Here is a 19,726-nt window from a genome sequence, read left to right on the forward strand (position 1 = left end):
AAAACTTTCACAGTATCTTAAATCATGTCTGTTTGCATGTCTCTTCCGTTACTTTCCTCTGAACATCTCACCACACAACCCTCCCACCATTTCATCCTTCTCACTTACATCACTGTAATTACAGCCCTGGCTGATCTCCTTTGTGCTGATCTTGAGATTCTTTCTTTGGTCTTGCCACCTACTCGTTTCTGATTCTTCTCAGATAACAGAACGCTTGTCTCCTTCCCAGACCTCCCACCCTCCTTCTCCCTCTTCCTTACACCATCCATGCAAGTAAGAAAGCTATTCCCAAACTTATTATCTCCATCCAGTAAAGACTACAGCAGCTCTGCTGTGGGCCTGGTAAGATATTATGCTTGTGGGCAAAACATTCTTTGGATTAGGCTTGCAGAGGGCAAGAGTCTTAACCTTCAGAAGTTTGCTTTGAAGTCTGGTTGATTCAGGTTCCCTAAATCGTTCTGTGCATCTACTTCCAGCAAGAGTACATCTGTACATCTCCAGTGCAGATCATTCACTCAGCATGAAACACTTAGTGAGGCTGCCTTCACATGCATATATGGACTCAACAGCACACTGGGAAGTGTGTTCTTCCCTGAAGAACATACTACTGTTCTCAGACTCTGTGTTACAAATTGCCTGAAGATAGAGAGATGGATATTGCCAACAGTTTCCACACTGTTACAAAACCTAAGAGGACACAGGAAGGCAGGAGTGTAAAGGTCAAAGGGAGAGAAAAAAACCCTACACTCAGAACATTTAACCTGTAATACAGAAAATGCAGAGAAACTCCAACAAAAGTAGGTCAGCATAGGCAAGACTGTAAGGCATCCAAGAAACCAAATATTCCCTGTTTTTACGCTGTCACTTGAACCTTAGTTGTATTCCAATCCCAATTAAGTGCTCTGCATGAGTTCAGATAAAATTATGGGTATTTTGCCTACTGGTACTGTGGTAAGATCAAAGTGAAAAATATTCACAACAGTCATGGACCTGGGCAACTAAACTGAAATATCAATTATAAAACTCAATGTTAAAGCACTTTATTTTTCAGTAGGTATAATGCTCTAAGTAACAATATTTTACAGCTACATTTGTTGTATAGGCTACAGAACCCCAACACTGCAATCCATATCTCAAATCAGCATGACTCAGGCACATTGCAAAGGGCAAGGCTGCCTGCTTGCCTGAAAAACTTCTGCTTATTAGGAAGAAAAAAGAGCATACATTTTGCCTTTTCACTTTACTTTAGCTTTAAAAAAAAGACCAACAAACAAACCACCAAAGTACTGTCTTAACCAAGTTTAGACTAACCAGCATAATGGCATAACTTCAGAAGAGGCTTGAATCATGCTGACTGCTGACTGACACACTGCACACAGGAAAGTGAAGTTGGCTTTCTCAGGTTTAAAGTCCAAGCAGAGCAGAGGGCCAACAGGACTCTTTGCTGACTACTCTTGAGTGCCACAGGGAACCTGTGGCCAAACAAGGCAGAGGAAGAGAGGACAGAGTCCATTTCTGATACAGTGCATAAGTGATTTTGAAAAGTCGTATTTTTTTTTTGCATGATTCCTAGAATTCTTGGAGATCTCCCAAGAACAATCTGGGTTAATTAGACAGTTTAGAAGCAACTATTATTTCAAATTCATGCCTTTCCTACAAGAAAATACATCACACTGAGAGAAAGAGAAGGACCAGCCTTCCAACACAGACACTGAGAAATTAGAATCTCACTGTGGTACTGTGTGCACTCACAAGCTGAGTAGATGGTATTATTGCACATGTGTAATCACTAGTCATTCCACCCTCAGTGCAGGTAATATGCTATAAAGAAAGAAAACACATGCTGAAAATACAACAACCACAAAAAACCCCAACCTGCACCACACATGAAATACCACGGTACAGCTATGGGAGAAATTCTTGAGACAACTGAAATACAGTCCCATTTTCTTAGCAGGTGTTTTGTTAGTATACAGGTGAATGAATTGTTTTAAAAAGGTGTACCCAGCCAGCCAGAATCTTGTTGATGTCAGGACATAAAATGTGTTTCAAAGCCAGCATCTACCCTGCATTTATGAGCTGTGACAGTCTGGGAGGGCTTGCACCACTTTAATAAACCCTGGTTCACAGGCAGACTTGCAGTGAGTCAGTGAGGTGTGATCAATTTGAAAATATTATGGTTAAGCAGTGAAATGGTAAACACCTAATAGATAGCCGGTATAAAAACCATCAGTAATCAAAGTAACATTAGCTTTGGGATATGATAGTTCTGCAATTTTGCTAAATTCATATTATTGCATAAAATTTATAAGAAGGCTTATTTTACAATTCAGTTTTATCAGCAGGAAAGCTTTAGAGATGTTCTTACCATGCTTCAGATGTAGGCAGCTGTCATTCTGGGGCCTGTACCTGTAGAAGATTGTTTTCCTTTAACAAATTTCTTTTACAGACTTTTTGCACATTCCAAGTAAGTTTGTTTGCTACAGTGTTACATGGAATTTTTTTTGTGTGTGTTTTTTGGTTTTGTTGTTTGGGTTTTTTATGGTTCTTATACCAGCCATTTTTTTGTTGGGGAAAACAGGGTGTTTCTTTATGTATATTTTAAAGGCAGAGACAACCTCACTGATGCTTTTAGCCAACCTACTAGCAGCTGTTAGTGTACAAAGAAAGGTAAATTACAGTGAGATAAAATACAGTTACTTCAAAAGGTCTGTGTAAAGTTTCCAGTGCCCAAAAATACCACGCAGTATTTGAGACATGGTTAAGTCTAAAGATGATACAACACGGATTGAGGAAAAAAGCAAAGGTAAGACAGGACAGTGATTGCAGCAATGCGTAAGTTCAGCCAAAGATGTTGATGCCATCAGGACTGCCGTTCAGAAAGGTGTAAGGGAAAGGAGGCATGAGTTGTGTGCATGTTCACAAGCTTACATTCCAAGTGAAATATCTTAAAACGTCCATCAGAAGCAAGGGTTAGACAAAAGCTCGTAAAAATTAAATAGCACAAGCCCTGGTTTCTAAAATATACCTGAGGTGAATGGCAAGTAAGAGGTGGTCATGGCCTACCTGATGCCGATTCCTGCAACTTTTCTCTCTTCCTCTTCTTTTTCTTCCCCTGAAAAATAGGAAATTTTATCATGCCAGTACATTCACAGAACTTCTTTTTTGTCACTTACCTCACAGCAAAAGTCATCTGGACACTGAAAATGTTAGGAAAAAACCCAATTATTTTCAGGGTAGCTTTTCTATCCCACTTTTAACTAGTTCAGCGGTAACAAAGTTTGCTCTGAGCACCTATGGAGAAATACACACTTCAGCAATACATATATTTATATCCACATGGAATTACAATTTCTGGCAGTTTTTCAACTAACACTGGCAGCCGCAGGCACTGAAAAGACTTCTCACGCTCAATAATCTGATGACATGTATGTTGATATCATAATTTACAGCTCTTACAAGAACTCTTCACACACTCAGGTACTTACACTGTCATACATGGTAGGAGCAGACAGGGTGTTGAAAGTACCTAGGACAACCATGACTTGTCCCCAGGGTGCAAACCAGCCAACTAGAACTGTTCTGATAATGCTGGTACCTGAACAAAAGCCAAGTCTGGTGTGGCTGTGCCCAGAGAGTGCACTCTGCAATAACCAAACAGCAGAGACTGTACAGCAGAGCACCCTTAACATGGCTGAAGTGCAGAACTCAAATGAATGCCTGGCAGCTGTCTTTCTGAGGGACCACACTGGCCACAGCCTGCCAACCTACACACTCAGCCTTCTCCTGCACCCCCATCTATGGAAATAGCCACAGCTCCTGCTTCACACAGTCTGTCAACTGAAACAAAAGGTCGGCTTAGACCCACAATTTTAAACCTCAATCATCTTGCACCATCCTAACCACCACTGATATTCCTCCATATGTCTTGTCTTTATTGCCCTCTATAATCAGTGAAAGCTTTTTGTGTGTGTTTTAAGAAAAAAATCATATCCGTTTATATTTTAAAGAAGCCTCCAGACAGGCTGCAACAGATGAGCTCTGGCAAAGGCTGGTGCAGTTTCTGTGCGCAGGGCTGCAGCCTGCTGCCCATCCTCCGGCCCCCCACTCTCATGGCTGGCAGCTGCATGTCTCAGCACAGAGCATGCCACACACAGACTGGCCTCAGAGGGGAAGGGCTGAGGTGCTGGGACACATCTTTCCACAGGCTGGCTCTGCAAGGTGCTGGGATGGACAGCAACCACCTCAAACCCCTGCAGTGCTCACTGAGTGACAGACAGCAAGGAAGGATTCCAAATACAGGCTGTGGTGAAGCTCCAGCACATGAACTTAAGTAGCCTCCACTCTGCTCTGACAGTCTGGGCCTGCCTGACTCTCAAGCTCCTGTCCTTATTTATCCCAAGGCAGGCAACAGGGCTGGGCAATGCCTTGTGAGCACTAGAAGTTGCCTGTGAGACTAGAAGTTGGAAAACATATTTCAAGGGCTCTGGGGAACTCCCAGTAATATGCTTTATCACTTAGGCACCAAGGCAATACTTTTTTAGAGAGGAAAGTGCATTCGTGCAGATGTTAACATGGAAAAATCATGGGAGGAAAATTTGTTTTATTCTCTGTGTCAGTCTGACTTCAAGTGCTAAAGCATAAACTGAAAGCTGATCTGAGATCTACCCATGAGATAACACAAGTGAACAAATAGAAGACTGGGCTGAAAACTAATTGTCTGCATTCCCAAGCAAGATAGTTTCTGACAACTGCAGCACACATAGACCCTCATATTGTGAAAATATTGTGCTTCTCACATCTATCACACAATTTTGCATGACTGCTTTAGGTATCAGTAATAAAAACATATGAAAAAGATAAGTTTCAACAGTTGAATACCAATGTTTAACATTTTCTTCAAATTCCTAAAATTCTGAATAACCAGGCAAATCAAAATAGAAGAACTAAAACCAAACAGTACAATTTTTAATTTGTACTGTTTTGTGAAACAGAAGAACCACCCCTAAGTCACTTTCAACCCTCAAAAAACTGGAGTAATACCTGTGCTAAATAATTACAATTTCACTTTTTGACTGCTAAAGTTAGGAAAACCAAAGAGAAAAAAAAAAGAGAAAAAAGATGCCATATATCTGAAAAGGTTTCAGTGATAAACTGTGCTCTGTGCTCTCCTATGATCACCGTCTGACCACCATTGCAGAACATGTGCATTCCTGGAGAGGCAGAGGGGAGGCTGCAAGAGGAAGCTAGCAGAGTTCTTCATTGTAACATACAGGACTGGAGTATGTCAGAGCTATACTTCCACACAGGATATAGGCTGGAAGCACATCAAAGAGATAACTCATACGTGCCACCTCACACACTCCAAATGTCTGTCAAGGCATTTAAGAAACCGCAGGTCCGCTGCTTGTGCTGTGTGGCATAGACTGGGGCAGAACACAGGGCTCTCAAAGCCAACATGACCAAACATCACAAGACCATCTTGAAGCCTGATGTCCAATAAGCACAAGCTGACAAGACTCCAAAGTGGTGTGATTTTCCAGCAAGTAAATCTGGGACAAACTACACCTCCTTGTTTCCAGGGAGTCTTTCCCTAAGACCCTGTTTGTTCCCAACTATATTTCAAGGCAGCTGTGTTGACAGGGTCTGGCTACTGGAAATAAACCCTACCTGTGTAGTGTCAAGACAGTTTACTGGCCATACAAAACGGACAGAAAGAAGCTCCTAGGGCTTTCAGTTGCGTCTGTGCTTACAAAACTGGGCATGCATGTCAGCAAGACCAGGGCATTTCCTTCAGAGATAATCACATACTTTCTGTGTCAATGCATTCTGTGCCAGTTTCTACAGTTTCTGTTAATAACACTGTGTTTAGGTACCTCAATCCTTAATGTCCAAAGACATCACTGAAGTAGAGAAAAACTACTGTCCCCCTAATGCGGAAGGAAATTTGGGCCAGATATAGCATGTACATTTCCTATCCCAGTAGATGGTGTCACATCTAATGGAGGGACAGAAAGGAGCTCAGATCTCGCTTTAGGATCAGTCTCTCAGAACTGCACCTTCTGTGTTTGATGTCATCACATTTGGCTACACTGACAGCTCATTGTAGGCACCAGAGTGTAACCATGCAGTGCAGGCTATTTGATATTTAATTATAAAACAAGAGTAACTGTAAGAAAACTTCTTAACATATACACATATCTGTGTATAACAGTGGGCTCTACCATGAAGGTTACTTATACAAGATTTGCACAGATGGACCGTTCTGAATTAATTTCAGCTGCAGTTCAATCTGCATTAGACCCAGTTCTCTTGAAAGCAAGACATCCCTTTTTTTTCCTCAGGTCTAAGAAAGATTTCTGCATAATAAGTAATCAAATAGAAAATGATGGAAAATTCACAGCTGTACAGTACAACATGAGCTTCCAGACAGTATTGGCCATTGTCTTAGGGAAAAAAAAACCTTTCCATGCTATTTTTTCCCCTCAAAAACTGTGAATTTCATAAGAAGCATCTCAACAACAACAAAATCCCAAGTCTTCTGGGTGCTTGAAGTGAAAACAAGTATAACGTTTATGTTATACATCTGTTTACCATCCCTTCATCCAGAACTTTCCACAAGTTATTGAGAAAAAGAAGAAACAATAATAATTTTAGAAGTTACAAAAAGAAAGTGAATTTTTTAAAAGAACCTTCAAGTGAGTGACTTACATAGTTGTCTCTTGCAGACCAGCCTGGATAAAGCTGCATGTGTAGCTGCCTTTCTTTCCGAGCTAGTTCATAATATTTTGCTTGTTCTTCACGGGAGAGAGCATGCCACTGCAAACAAAATAAACACACCTTTAGACTAGGAACTAACTTACACCTAGGCAACAGATGACTTGAGCAAGTGTTTTAGTGACTTTGATTCAGTCCTTCCCCACTGCAAAAATGAAATCCATTAGCAATTACAAGCACCTGTGTTTGTTAACGACTTTGAGGCATTTCTCAGTTCTGCAACTGCCAAGTGCCTTGAGCAAGACAAAATTATTTATGGAAACATGGCTCACCAAATAATCTGCTCACAGAACTGTGCTCTCCCAACACTACTTAAAAAAACCAACAACAAACAAACAAAAGCAAACCCCAATAAAAAAAACAGCAACAAAACCAGCCTTTAGGTTCTGACAGAACTGAGGGGCTTTGTGCTGATTTTAAAGGGCAGCAATCTCCCCTTGACAGAAGGGTCTGCTGTCTTGGTTTCAATGCCAACACAGAAGGCTTTCTGTGCACCGGCACCCCTGTTGCAAAAATCAACTTCTAAGTACTGAACTTTAAGGTACCTGCTTTCTGATTGAAAAAGGAAATGGCAACTGCAAATTTGCAAAGATAAAGAAATCACAGAACTACAGTCTTACAAATTACATTAATTGACCTTTGCAGCCAAGCAGGAATAAATTTCCTGGTTTCCTGTACTTAAAAATAAAAACACCTGCCAAAATAAAGAGCAAAAAAACCTCACAACCTGCACATTTGGAAAGGTACCAGCTACAGTAGTATCTAGTAATTTTGTTATTGTTGAAACATCTTGTTGAAACATCTCTCATAGACCTGAACCAAGAAGAGTAAAGGCCTCTTATTTAGAATTAAGTTCCACTGCTGCAGCATTAGATGCATCTTCTTGATCAACAACATCCATGGGGAAGTAAAGGGAGAAGAAGTGATTAAAAAAAAATCCAAAAGCCGGACAAACAATCATTAAGAAATCATTAAGACACTCATACAAGACTAACATACAGTACTAAGATTTCAGATCAGATCACATTTGTATGATTTAATATGTTGTTTGGTTCACACTGGAGGATGTGAACTAAAGCTCTTGTCTGCCTTGACTTGGCAAGTTGGATGTGTTATTGAGAGCACAGCAGTTCAGCCTGTCTGCAGCTCTCAAACTCCACATGCATATTCTAAAACTGGAAGGGGATGAACACAATGCTGTGGGAGCCCAGCAGCATGCAAAGTATGGAGGTCATTCCTCCTCTGGGACAGCACAGGGTAAATAATGACCGGGATGACCGAACACAAAAACACTTGATTATGTCCAATAATTAATGTCCAAGCAACTGGGTAACTCATGCTTCATTTGCATCACAGGAAAAGTGGAATTTGAGGTACTTTCATGGAGAACAGTAACTTGAAAAGAGGAGTCCAAGCTGCAAAAAAAGCATGCAAAAAAGCCCTGAGGCTGATTCCTTACCAAAACAGAGATAAATAAGCCCCAGAGATAATTACTGCCCTGGTTCAGGCCAAGAAAACAAGGCAGACACAACTAAAATCAATCATCTGGGACTGCCATCACCTGTAAGGGTAGTTCACAGATCACAGAATGCTGTGCGTTTAAAGGGACTCTCAAGGATCATCAAGTCCAACTCTTAAGCACATGGCTCATACATGATCCTAGAGGCTTGCATGAAAGCATGGAAAAGGCAAGTACCAAGATGTCCTTTAAGGGGAGGTAACAAAAACAACAGAAGGCAGAAGGCTGCATGAACTGGGACAATGACCAGTAGATTTCTGCTCTGTTTGGAGGGGGAAGTCTTCCAACTCTAATATAAAAGGAGCACTTCAAGGTCATGTACAGATTTCCCACTTAACAGTGCCTCAACACTGCCTTGGTCAGTGATCAAAAGGAGGTGTTCACTGGGAATTTGAATAATCCCTACTCAAACTCAGATTGATACAAAAGTCACCTCTTTCCTCATTTCTGAGAGTCAAATTGCAAAATGGGCATTTACCTCTGCTGCCTTCCCTTGGAAGAACGACACTGGCAGAGAACACAAAGGCTGAGTTGGCGTGCATAGGTTTTTTTGTGAGTGTGGAAAGGACAAAACACAACTACAATGCCTCAGAAGCATACAGCACTCAGCAAGGCTCTGGTACATGAACTGGGATCATCAGTACTCAGCTGATGACTTCAGTGACATTCAAAACTTGGCTGGGAAGGTTCCTGAGCAACCTGATTTAACTGGACCTCCTTTGTGCAGATGTTGGACTACATGACCTCTGTGGGTCCCTCCCAACCTGCATAACTAAAACTGGACCATGTTATATTCACTTTTGAGTTTCATCTCCAGTGGCATCCAGTGTTCATCTTTGAAAGATCCCTTCCTGCCCTGATGGACAGCACCCTAAGGGAGGACCCAGAATGTGATTAGAATGCTCCTTCTATGTGTGACTGAGGGTATTTCATGTCTGAGATGCTGACACCATAACGTGAGTGGAACAAACACAAATTTGATTATATTCTTAATGCTGAAAAAAAAAAACCACAAGATACTGCTTTTATTTTTGTTGCATGTTTTATCTTCTATAGCTAATTTGATAGTTGCACATCAGTTATCACCTCAAGCAGAAAGTTAACTCAGCTAAAGGGAAACACAAATTAGCAGCACACGTGAGCACTCACAAACCTTCCTGTACATACCCTTCTGCCAAGGATCTGGTTGATAGCTGCGCTTTCTTTCAGAGTACACTCTGCTACAACGTTTGCTCTCATTTCTTTCATGTACAACATGAAAGCATTCAGAGGTTTCTTAATATGAGGTCTTTTTGGCTCTTGTTCTTTTCTCTGTTCGTGCTGAGGCTTCCTAAAACGTGGTTGGGAAAGGGAAAGGAAAGGGAAAAAAGCATTAATTTGCCTTCAACCTAAAAAGATCCAATATAAAATTACTAACTTGTGGTTACAGTAGCACTCAAGTAGTAGGAATGAAAATTTCAGTGGTCATGTCCCATCCACTTTTCTATCCTGTAGTTTAATACTCAGGGAGGATGTCAGGTTGACATTCTCTAGCAAGTGACATTTCATCTGTGAATCTGCTCCAAAATTGTCTCAATTCTCTTTTTGAAAGGCTATCCATGGTACCCTAAAAGACCACTGCCTCAGGCAGCAAAATAGCTTCCTCTAATGAAGAAGCTATTTTCTTTATCTTCTTCTTTCCTAGGTGTTTTGCCTTTGAGTACTAAGCAATGAGACTGCTTTTTACTAGTGAATTTTGCAGGTAAGAATTTTTCCAGCAGAAGTTCATGAGTTCACACTCAAGCACCAGTCACAACTGGACAGGTCCATGATTATTACTGAATCAAGATGGCTGTTGCCAACAGCTTAAAAGTGCTGGACTGGAATGAAAAATGGCTTCTCATTACCCTTAGTAAACAATAGCCCACAGTCCCTGTTTTAGTTATAGGAGAAGAGTTAAAATTCAAAGAGGTCATGAAAGGCACTTTTTTTTTAAGCATCCTTGACTCTTCTTCAGATAGAGTTAATTCTCAAACATTTATTCATTAAGGGCTAGAGCAGAAAGGCAGACTCACACATGCATTAGCTCACTGTCATTGTGCAGATGTTCTTGTTTTACTTGAGGTGTTACAATAGCCGGGTGAGGGATTCCAGTTGTGTGAGGGCCTGGAGGACCAGGAATCATGTGATGTGAAAACCTAAAAGAGAAAACAAAGCAAAGTCTGTAACCCCACTGAAGACAGGCATCAAACATATATTACAGCCGCAGAACACTCCAAGAATGCAAATGCTATGGAGCTTGCAATGAAGACAACTCTGAAAGAGCACGTGAAAAATATTTGGCTAAGATTTGTGCATTGTAGCCCAATTATTCAAGAAAAACAAACAAATCAGTCAACATTTTGGTTGTAGAGAAGTTGTTTTATTACCTTTCGGGCAAACACTTTTAGCAATGCACACAAGAAATATTTAATATTTGTACTGTTGCACTTTCTAGCAATAAAAATACACATTTCTTAACCAAAAAATGTATTTACACACCAAGATATAACCATCTTTGAAATATCCACCACCAGCCAATGCAAAGGAGGAAACTGCCATGCAGAAAAAAAAAAAATGAAAGAAGAATCTTTTCAAGAAGTACCTGATGGCTCTCTTTACTTTTCAAGGTACTTAAGGTAAAAGATTTTAAAATCATTTTATCTGAAGCCACTATGCTTACCTTGAATGCTTAAAATAAACTTTGAAAATCCTGCATCCTAAATGAAGGATGGGAGCAGGGAGAGATTTTTTTTGTCCTAATTAAAGCTTCCTTTCATTTGTACAAGAAGGAAAATGGAAAATAAAACCAAAATGCCACTAACTGAATAATCCCACCCTACTAACCCAGGTCGTTCTCAAGGACAGCTGAGACAGATCTTGAAGGTGCTGAGCATTGCAAGCTCAGGTGCAGCGGAAAACCTGCATGCTGCATTTTAAATGGTGGAAAGTACTGTTAACATGAAAAGCTTATGCTCCAAAGTTTTGCTGAATGAGTGATGGCTAAGGAATGCCATCCAGCCTCTCCTTTCACAATTCCCTAGTCGCCTTGCTGCCCTTTTCCTTCATGTGATCAAAATAAAGGAAACACAAAGCCCTGTAACCAAATCAAGTGATTTTATCATGGAGAAAGAATGTGTTTTCTTCCCAGTCACCCTGACAGGCACATGCTTATCATTCCCCTGTAAAGAAGTGAAGAGACAGTGATAATCCAAAGGAGCCCACACACAAAGAGGTAAGAGGACCTACCACTTATCAAGTGGCCTGCCTTAAATCCCTGTGCAGGAGGATGTCTCTTCTACAGAGGACAGAAAAAAACCCCAAGAATTGTGTATTGCAACCTCTTGTACACCAAGCACAGGATGCAGAAGCTGTCTTTAGAATGCGAAAGCAGGGCATAGGAGGTCTGGAGTGTGTCATGGCCAAGTCTCAATTAGCATTGCTTGCTTGCACTTAGACATGAAGACACAGTGCCTGAGTCACACACCAGTACAAATACTGTGCTGGCATCCCCTGCCATTAGTGGCTTTGGGCTATGAAATACCTACCTGTGAGCAAGATTCCACAGAGATCATTACCTAAGTGATTCAAGACTAATTACCAACAACTTTGAAATTGGAACTAGAGAACACAGACTAGAGTGACAATCCACCTGGTTGCATACTGACATGAGCAAAACCCAAGGATGCTATGCTATGTTGCATCTAGAAATGAACTAATGACTCATTTCAGATGAAACAGCTCGATTAATTGTTGACAATTCACTGGGTGCTCCTCATTGCAACACTTCAGAGACTGACAAGAAAATGCTGAATGAGACCAGTGTGGGATCCAGGCAAACTGCATATACACACAAAAGTTAAATAAAAATGTATGCATAAGGGTTTAGCTGACTGAAAAGCAAGCAAAGGCAGACCAAGATGCAAGCAGAAGAGCAACTTGCCCTCTAACGCCAGCAGTTACTCCCCAGTGAGTCATTCACCTCCTACACCTACCTGGACATGGAAGGGTCGACTGAGAGTGAGGATGGATAGGGCTGCCTGAATCCACTCGAGATGGGATATACAGGCTGACCTTGCCTGAGGTCACAGAAGAAAGGAACCCATCAATCATATGATATGGTATTCAATGGTTATTCTAGAGTTACAAGCTCTTGATGGGAACTCAGTACTAGTCACAAATAAATAGTAAGAGCTAACACTTTCAAGAGTTCTGCTAATGAAACTAATGAATACTTAAATGCTTTGAACTTTCTCCCTTGCTATTGAAAGATTCCCAATCTAAGTTTCCACTGGGAGGGAAAGCAAAACAACTAGCCTTCCTCCCCCAAGGCACACATACACATGCACACTCCTCTATCTCCATCCCTCTCTCACCTAGTTTTAGAAGCACTGGAATCAGATTTGTTAAACAAGCTCTTAGGAAAAAAACGTCTTATTCCAAACAGTTCTACTGTAGATCAGAGTGAGAACACCAGATGGTGAATTATTAAGCTAAAAAGCCTTTTGAACAGTTTTATTAAGTCTTTGAAAACTTAGGACTCTCTCCATTAGCATATGCTATAGTGAGGTACAAGTGGACAGCTTTTCTAAGTAGAAACTGGTTCCATAAAAAAACCCCAACCCAACCACATAAAAGCCCACAGCGCCACAAGCCTATCTTACTACTTAAAGATCAAACCTTGCAGTCCAGTAAGAGAAGCTTGTGTGAAGTTTTTGCCTCCTTTGCACTCTCACATATACAGAATATTTTGCCACCAATCCATCATTTGAGGTCTTTAATTTTTATCATCATCACTACATTTTGATTACTTTCAGTCTCCAATGGTTCAGTCATGACTACAATGAGCACCCTGATGCAGCATGTGATGGTAACGTGAGCAAGTACCAGCCCAAACACCTCTACCAGCCAGAGGGACACCATACACATCAATCCTTTCAAACAGTTGCTTATCGACTGGTCAATCAGCTCTCAGGTGAGAAAAAATGGAACCTGGCCTTTGTAAGGTTCAGGACACAGATTTCATTCTTGTAGCATATTACTGGAAATGAACAGTGCTCAAAGGGAAGAGGAAATTAAAAAAAAAAAAAAAGTTGAAGGAAGTCTCAACAGTGCTACCTCACAGCGGGGAGCCATAGCATAAGGGACAGCTGAGTATGTCCCGCTGTTGGTTAGTGCTGCTGAACACATCCCTGAGCCTTGTAAGTTTGGATCTTGTCTCTCCTCTTCTTTCTCTTTTCTCTCTTCCCTCCCTTCAGTTTCTGCACCAAGAAACCATTCAGAAGAAATGACTGACCACATCTGGAAAATGCGTGCTAGCAACTGTATGGTGGCAGTGGAAGTGAGGAGTCAGCTAAGCAGCAAAATGGGGAAGGGGAGGCGGGGGAAGATTAAAAAAATAGATGGTCAGATACTTCCATATTTTACTTTGATATCTATTAATAATTTGTTCCAAAAAGGCATGAGGCCTTTCCTGAAAGGTATGCCAGCAATACGAATTTTCACGATCTTCTGCTCTCTACTTTCTCTGCCTCTTGTCATCTGGATCATGTTTCCCTCCCATGGAGACATTAAAAAATAAAAAAGTCTGCATCCCTCATTGCATGGGCACAGACTAGTCAGAATACAGATTGTAAAGCACTGAAATTGTGGCTGAGTTGCCTTATTCCCTGCTCCAAAAGAACTGAAGGCAAGTACATATCTACCCCAAGCAGACATAAAGCACTCTGCCAAATCTATTCCTCTGAAAATACCACTTTTCCTCCAAAAGGAAAATGACACCCTAAGTGGCAGCAAGAGATCATGAGAGTGCTAGTATTAGCAAGAGCAGCAAGATCTCCCAGTGACAGAGGCTTCTCTCCATACAGAAACTGTAAAAAACAGCAAAAGGCTACAAAAGTTTGTTCTCCATTTGGGGCAATTTAAAGATTTCTGCCCCCCCCCCCCTTCAAAGTTTTTTCTTACCTCCCCTCTCCTCAGTAATTGCAATTTTGTTTTTTGAAATTTACATTTAATTACTTGAGAACTGTTTTCTGCTATCTTTCCAAAAGCTATGAGCCACAAATCTGAGCCATAAGAAACATACAGAGTTCAAAGTGAAATCTACACACTTCAGTTCCTGTACTGTGTTCAAAAAACAGATTCATTTAATTTCAAAGATCGACATTTTTTTCATCTTTTCAACTAAAATAAAGTAGCAATTTCTTACTGGAATGACATTATTGTTATTTTGTAATTGCTGCAATTGATTCAACAATAGCAAATGGTGTGAACATGCGCCTGTCTGAAAAGAAGCTAAAAAATCTTACCAGCCAAGAGGTGGTGTTATCTGTCCAACCCCCCCTGGAGACAAGGGATAGAAGGTAGGGAGATCAGGAGCTGGAGGATGCCTGGACATGCCTGTTAAAAAGCACAGAAGAATGAGTGATTTCCCCTCAAAATATTCCATATATGACCTACAGTTCCCAGCCGATACTACAGTGGAACTAATGCTGTGGATAAGGAATAACCACCTTCTTGGTTCGTGTTAAAAGCAAAAGGCACCACGGGCCACCTTTAAAACAATTTGCACACGATACTGCAATTCAAAGGGAGATACTGGAAAAAACAACATGGAAGGAGGAAATAAATGTGTGGGTAAGGACCTGTGCAAGTTTAGATCCCTGTGAAGTGCATTAGGTGCTACTGTCCTCTCAGTGGTCTCACCAAACCCAACAGGATCCTGAGGACCTCTTCTAACACATCATGAAACAAGGGGAAAATAAAGCGTCGTCAAAGAGGCAGCACAGCAGAGCTATTAGATTAGGTAAATTGCTACTTTTATATTTTCATGGGTTCCCTTATGGATTCACAGATTTTGGAAACTTGCTACCACAGAGGATCAGTGGTTAATTAAGAATAATTTTCAGGCCTGTAATGGTCACACTTGATATGATTCATTTGGCTTCCAATTGTCACTCCAGTTCCAACTAAGCTCTTCATCAAGTTGACTCCTGTGGGCTCCAAGGTCAATCTGTTTTGCAATGGTAAGTATTTCATGGAAAAATAAGAGTCCCATCAGGAATGATCCATCAGCTCACATTCCCCAGAACACAGAGTCCTACAACTGCAAGAATCACCTCAAGATTAAAGCTAATCCTCATCCCAAAAGGGTCTGTGGTCTCCATTCTTCACCTAAACCTTGTGCCCCCAGGAGACATGGAATTACAGTTGCAGAGGCCACAAAGACATTGGTTTATTTAAATGTGTTTGGGGAAGAGGGGGTGAAGCAGAAGGAATTGTTAAGTCTACTCCACATGTTAAATCAGCTGCTTTAAAAGGATATTAAATATTTATGTGGTGACACTCCAAAGGTCCAAGACTGAGCGTGTGCTACCTTGAGACTTATAGAGTTTATAGACGGATGTTACTGATTTATTCCCCTGCCCAGTTTGTACTTAAATCTTCTGAATTTAATTACAGGATTTGAAGAATATCTGTCAGGACTGTGTACAGGAAAGCGTGGAAAATAATACCAGTGGTGCCATTGTCTCAAAAAACCTGAATTTTCAGACTTGGAACCACAACCTAAGTGAGGATCAAATTTCTGACCAGCTGTCTTTTCAAAGGTGTAAAACAGCTGGCAGCTGACAGGAAAGGAAACACTTTACATATCCTAGGGCTTTTACATGAGAGGGAGCACTCTTTCCGAGTGGTTAAAAAAAAAGAAAACCAAACAAGGTGTACAAGAAGCCCAGTGTCTCATCTCTCACATCTGTGATGATGACTGATGCTCCTGGAAGTGATGACATGACCTTGCCCCAGCCAGACTGAGTTCTGCAAAAGGAGCTGGGCCACTCCTTCCCCAGAATCTGCAGTTCTGACTCACGGAGACAACACTGCTCTCTCTTACCTAATGCACAGTAGTTATTGCAAATCCAAAACTTCTGGCCCCTTATGGAGGGCTACCAGCACCTAGTGCCCACAGGAGCACACAGAGCTACCATATGGCCAGTGCCCTCCAAAGCAAGTTCTCTTGAGAGGGTTAAGGAAAAAACATAAAAATAAAATTAAAAAAAAAAAAAAAAAAAGAAGTGACTGCCTTTAGGAAGGCAGTGCTGTGTGTCCATCCCAAAGTGCCTTGTGTGCAAGAGGCAGTGCTGAAGGCAAGCTGTGGACCCCCTTGTTGGAGGATTTTGGTGGGAAGAGGGCACCAGGGCTAGGGCGCCAGGGCAGTGCCTTGTTCCAGACCCACAGTGGGAGGCGAGGACAGAAACAATGGTTGGAGGCGTTTGGCAGAGGACCTGAGGAAAAAAAAATCCTCTCTTTGCAGCAACTGCATGGGCTACTTCACTGCGGCTGCTCCCACACGCCAGTGGCGCCGAAACACGGAGTATGGACGGAAAGACCACACACATCAAGGAGACCATCCCAGACAAAACCAGTAGTCTCCAGCCTGTATTATCCACATCATCCATCCCCATCTTTGCCAGACACTGAGCAAAGGGATCAAGCCTGTTCAGGAACTCCAGAGGGCAATGAGCTTTGTGCCTCCTTGGCAGAGGCCCTCAGCAGGCTTGCACTCGTGACTGGTGGGATGCTGGACAGGGGAGAGGGTAGAAAAGAAGCAAAAAAAAGACGTGCAGCAGAAACAAAAAGCCAACAAACCAGATGTTGTTCAGTTGGGGTCTGCTGTACAGGAATACAAAAATAAACTGGGGTAAAGGCAAAAAGATGGGGCACAGAAGGGCTCAACATGCAGTAAGCAGAAACCTCTTAAGCTCACAAACTGCAGCAGTGGGTTTGCCCCAGCTGTCACAGCCAGCTTCTGCAAGAGGTGGAAATCCCATTCTCTTATCGCGTGGCACCCCTGGGATTTCAAGGAATGAGTGTGAATATCCTTCTCCTGGGCACTGATGCAAAGGAGGAAGACAAATGAGGACAGGAGGTCTCCATTTGCTTCTTCCAAGTCTGAAAAAGATATTGTATAAGTATTTACAGGCCAGGCTTTCCAGGCAGAGTGATTTTTGTATTCCCCCTCCCTAGAAAAAAACAAAACCTAACCAACAAACAGCAAAAACCACAGAGAGCCACCAGGCCATAGCATTTTCTGGATGTAGCCCATGTTATTATCTCCATAGCACAGCCAAAATAAAACCTAGGCATTCAGGGAAGGACAGAACAAAAAAAGTCTCTCTCCCTGAACAATGATGACTAAAAAGCCTCTTCAGATAAATGGGACAACTGTGCATGTGGATGTGTGTGCAGGTAAAGCAGAGCTTCAAGATTTTGTCAAATGGGTGCCACAGCACACGGTTGGACACGCGAGTGCAGAGAGAGGCAGGGAGAGGCACCCTCCAGGACCAGTCGTGGCATTGACAGGCTTCCTGCCCATGCAGAGATATCCAGACTACAGTGAATGCCTTTGTAAAGCCTCTGCTCTCTCTCCTTCCCTCCTCATCACCAGCTCTCCCATGCAGGCTTTTTCTGCTCAGGTTCTTACCCAAACCCTGGCTCAGACCTGTGATGGCCATGGCCAGTCCTCCCCCTGCACCTTCCCAACTTCCATCACATCCCTCCCCAGCTCTTGCAACCCACTGCAAGCAAGCACACCCTTCCCAGGAATTGCTTGTGTTCTCCTGGGCACTGGGCAGCAGCTCTTGGCACAGGCTGGGATTGACACCTTGGAGACTGTCTGCTCTTCCCTGGGGGCCTGCAGACTGACCCTGAGCAGGGCTGCTCTGACATTCCCAGATGTGGATCTAGGAGGGTTTTGTGTTTGCTTTAAGGGGTCCTGAAGGTGCAGAGAAAACTGACATCTATGACTTGGACATCTAAACAGATGCTTTCTGCAGAAGGCAGCCAGCACAAGAAGGTTAAAAAAACATCAGATTTGTAAAGCTTTTACTTGCACAGGCTCAAAACTATTTTTATGGGCTATGCTTTGATTATGCTAACTGACATATATAAGAATATGGACAGCCAGAATACAAGGGCATAAAAAAAGTGAGAGAAAAGCTTTCAATAACACCACTACTAAAGCACTTGCCCCCTGTTTTCTAGAAGGTGAGGGATGGTTGCCCTTTCTGTATTTGCATACTGGAAGCCTTGGGCACGACAGGAGATGGTGAAGACTGGCTGTTGTTTACTGAGATTTTGAAAGACTTTGATGAGAAAAGCAAGCCCAAATTATCACATTAGAAGGAGCATAAAAATTTAAGCAGCCAAGTTAAGTATCAGCATCATGGCAGAATTACCATTTCTGAAAGTGGGCATAGGCACCTGGAAGCCTCCCTCTACAATATTACAAATTGGTAATATTGGCTCTGTCAGCAGCACAAAGGGCACCAGGGCCACCCTGCATCCCCACTGTGCTGGGAAAGGACAGGCTTACCTTGTTTGGAGCTGACGTCAGAGGGGACGTGAGATGGGTGTGACCCTGGGGAAAAGTGCTCATCGCTGTAGGTGATAAGAGGGGTGAGGGGGTGAACCGCATGAGAAGGCTGTACCACGGGCACCTTGTTGGACTGCAAGAGAAGAACAAAAATTAAATTGTGTTAGTGAGGTGAGGCTTCTGCTTTGCAAAAAAAAAAAAAAAAAAAAAAAAAAAAAAAAAAAAACACAAAAAAAACCCACCCAAAATGCTATTTTTAAATATTTGTATTACTGAAGCGGGGGAAACAGATGGACAGACATGACACTGGGGCTAATGGATGGAAAGCAGGTTTGCTGCCAGAATCGGCGTCCTCAAACCACTGGCACCCGAAGAGGGATGCAGATATTGAGGAAATGCAGGGAAATGGGTGGGGGCCAGGAGCAGGAAGAAAGGCATTTGGGAGACATTGAGACAGGGCTGCGGAAATGGCAAATGGAGAGCTGCAGGGCAGGAGGAGCAACGTGCTGGGCAGGCAGGCACTGTGCACCAAGGGCTGTGACCTAAGGACAGCAGAGTCAGCAGTAGTGCTGGAGAAACCCTTTGGTTACAGGAATAGCATTTAAAAAAAGAAGGCTTAAAGTACAGGTTTGTCATATCTCCAGCCTTAAAAGCAACACAAGCTTCATCAGCTTCCCTCTTCCTCCCCACTGCTCTTCCTGCATGGCTGTGGCATGGAACAGCTGGGACAAAACCCTGCCATCACCAGAGGAACAGCAAGTTTGTCCCTTTTACAAACTCTGGTTGAAAACTCTTGTCTGTCTACTGGGTAACTAAAGGGTCACCCTTAGAAGGCTGATTTCATATATGAGCAGTTGGCAGTGGCCTCTCAAGAAGGTCAGTGAGAGGGGAGACCTGCTGAGCGCATGGGACAGCTGGAAGGCCTCTGACTCTATCAAGGAGAACTCAAAGCGCTACAAACGCCCACAAGGGTCCTGAAATGGGTGCCATAAGGTGATGTCCTTGCAGGGCAAGATGCACACTTCCCACCAGCACTTCCC

General features: G+C 42.4%; 1 protein-coding gene across 4 annotated transcripts in view; it reads right to left on the minus strand.

Moving 5' to 3' along the window:
- The window catches only part of LEF1 (lymphoid enhancer binding factor 1), a 71,129-nt gene that overhangs the window by 10,990 nt on the left and 40,413 nt on the right, over positions 1-19,726 (minus strand). Inside the window, exons 5-12 of one of the 4 annotated variants that reach the window (XM_053976033.1) lie at positions 18,687-18,819; positions 14,623-14,713; positions 12,310-12,393; positions 10,351-10,473; positions 9,464-9,626; positions 6,712-6,819; positions 3,067-3,115; positions 2,369-2,409 (exon numbers count right to left, since the gene is read on the minus strand). In XM_053976033.1, the coding sequence (XP_053832008.1) occupies positions 2,375-2,409; positions 3,067-3,115; positions 6,712-6,819; positions 9,464-9,626; positions 10,351-10,473; positions 12,310-12,393; positions 14,623-14,713; positions 18,687-18,819 (786 nt within the window). In that variant the 3' untranslated portion in view covers positions 2,369-2,374. The remainder of the gene's footprint in view (positions 1-2,368; positions 2,410-3,066; positions 3,116-6,711; positions 6,820-9,463; positions 9,627-10,350; positions 10,474-12,309; positions 12,394-14,622; positions 14,714-18,686; positions 18,820-19,726) is intronic. The other 3 variants (XM_053976031.1, XM_053976035.1, XM_053976034.1) reach the window with 3 other exon arrangements.

Source organism: Vidua macroura, chromosome 4 (assembly GCF_024509145.1).
Source record: "Vidua macroura isolate BioBank_ID:100142 chromosome 4, ASM2450914v1, whole genome shotgun sequence".
NCBI lineage: Eukaryota > Metazoa > Chordata > Aves > Passeriformes > Viduidae > Vidua > Vidua macroura.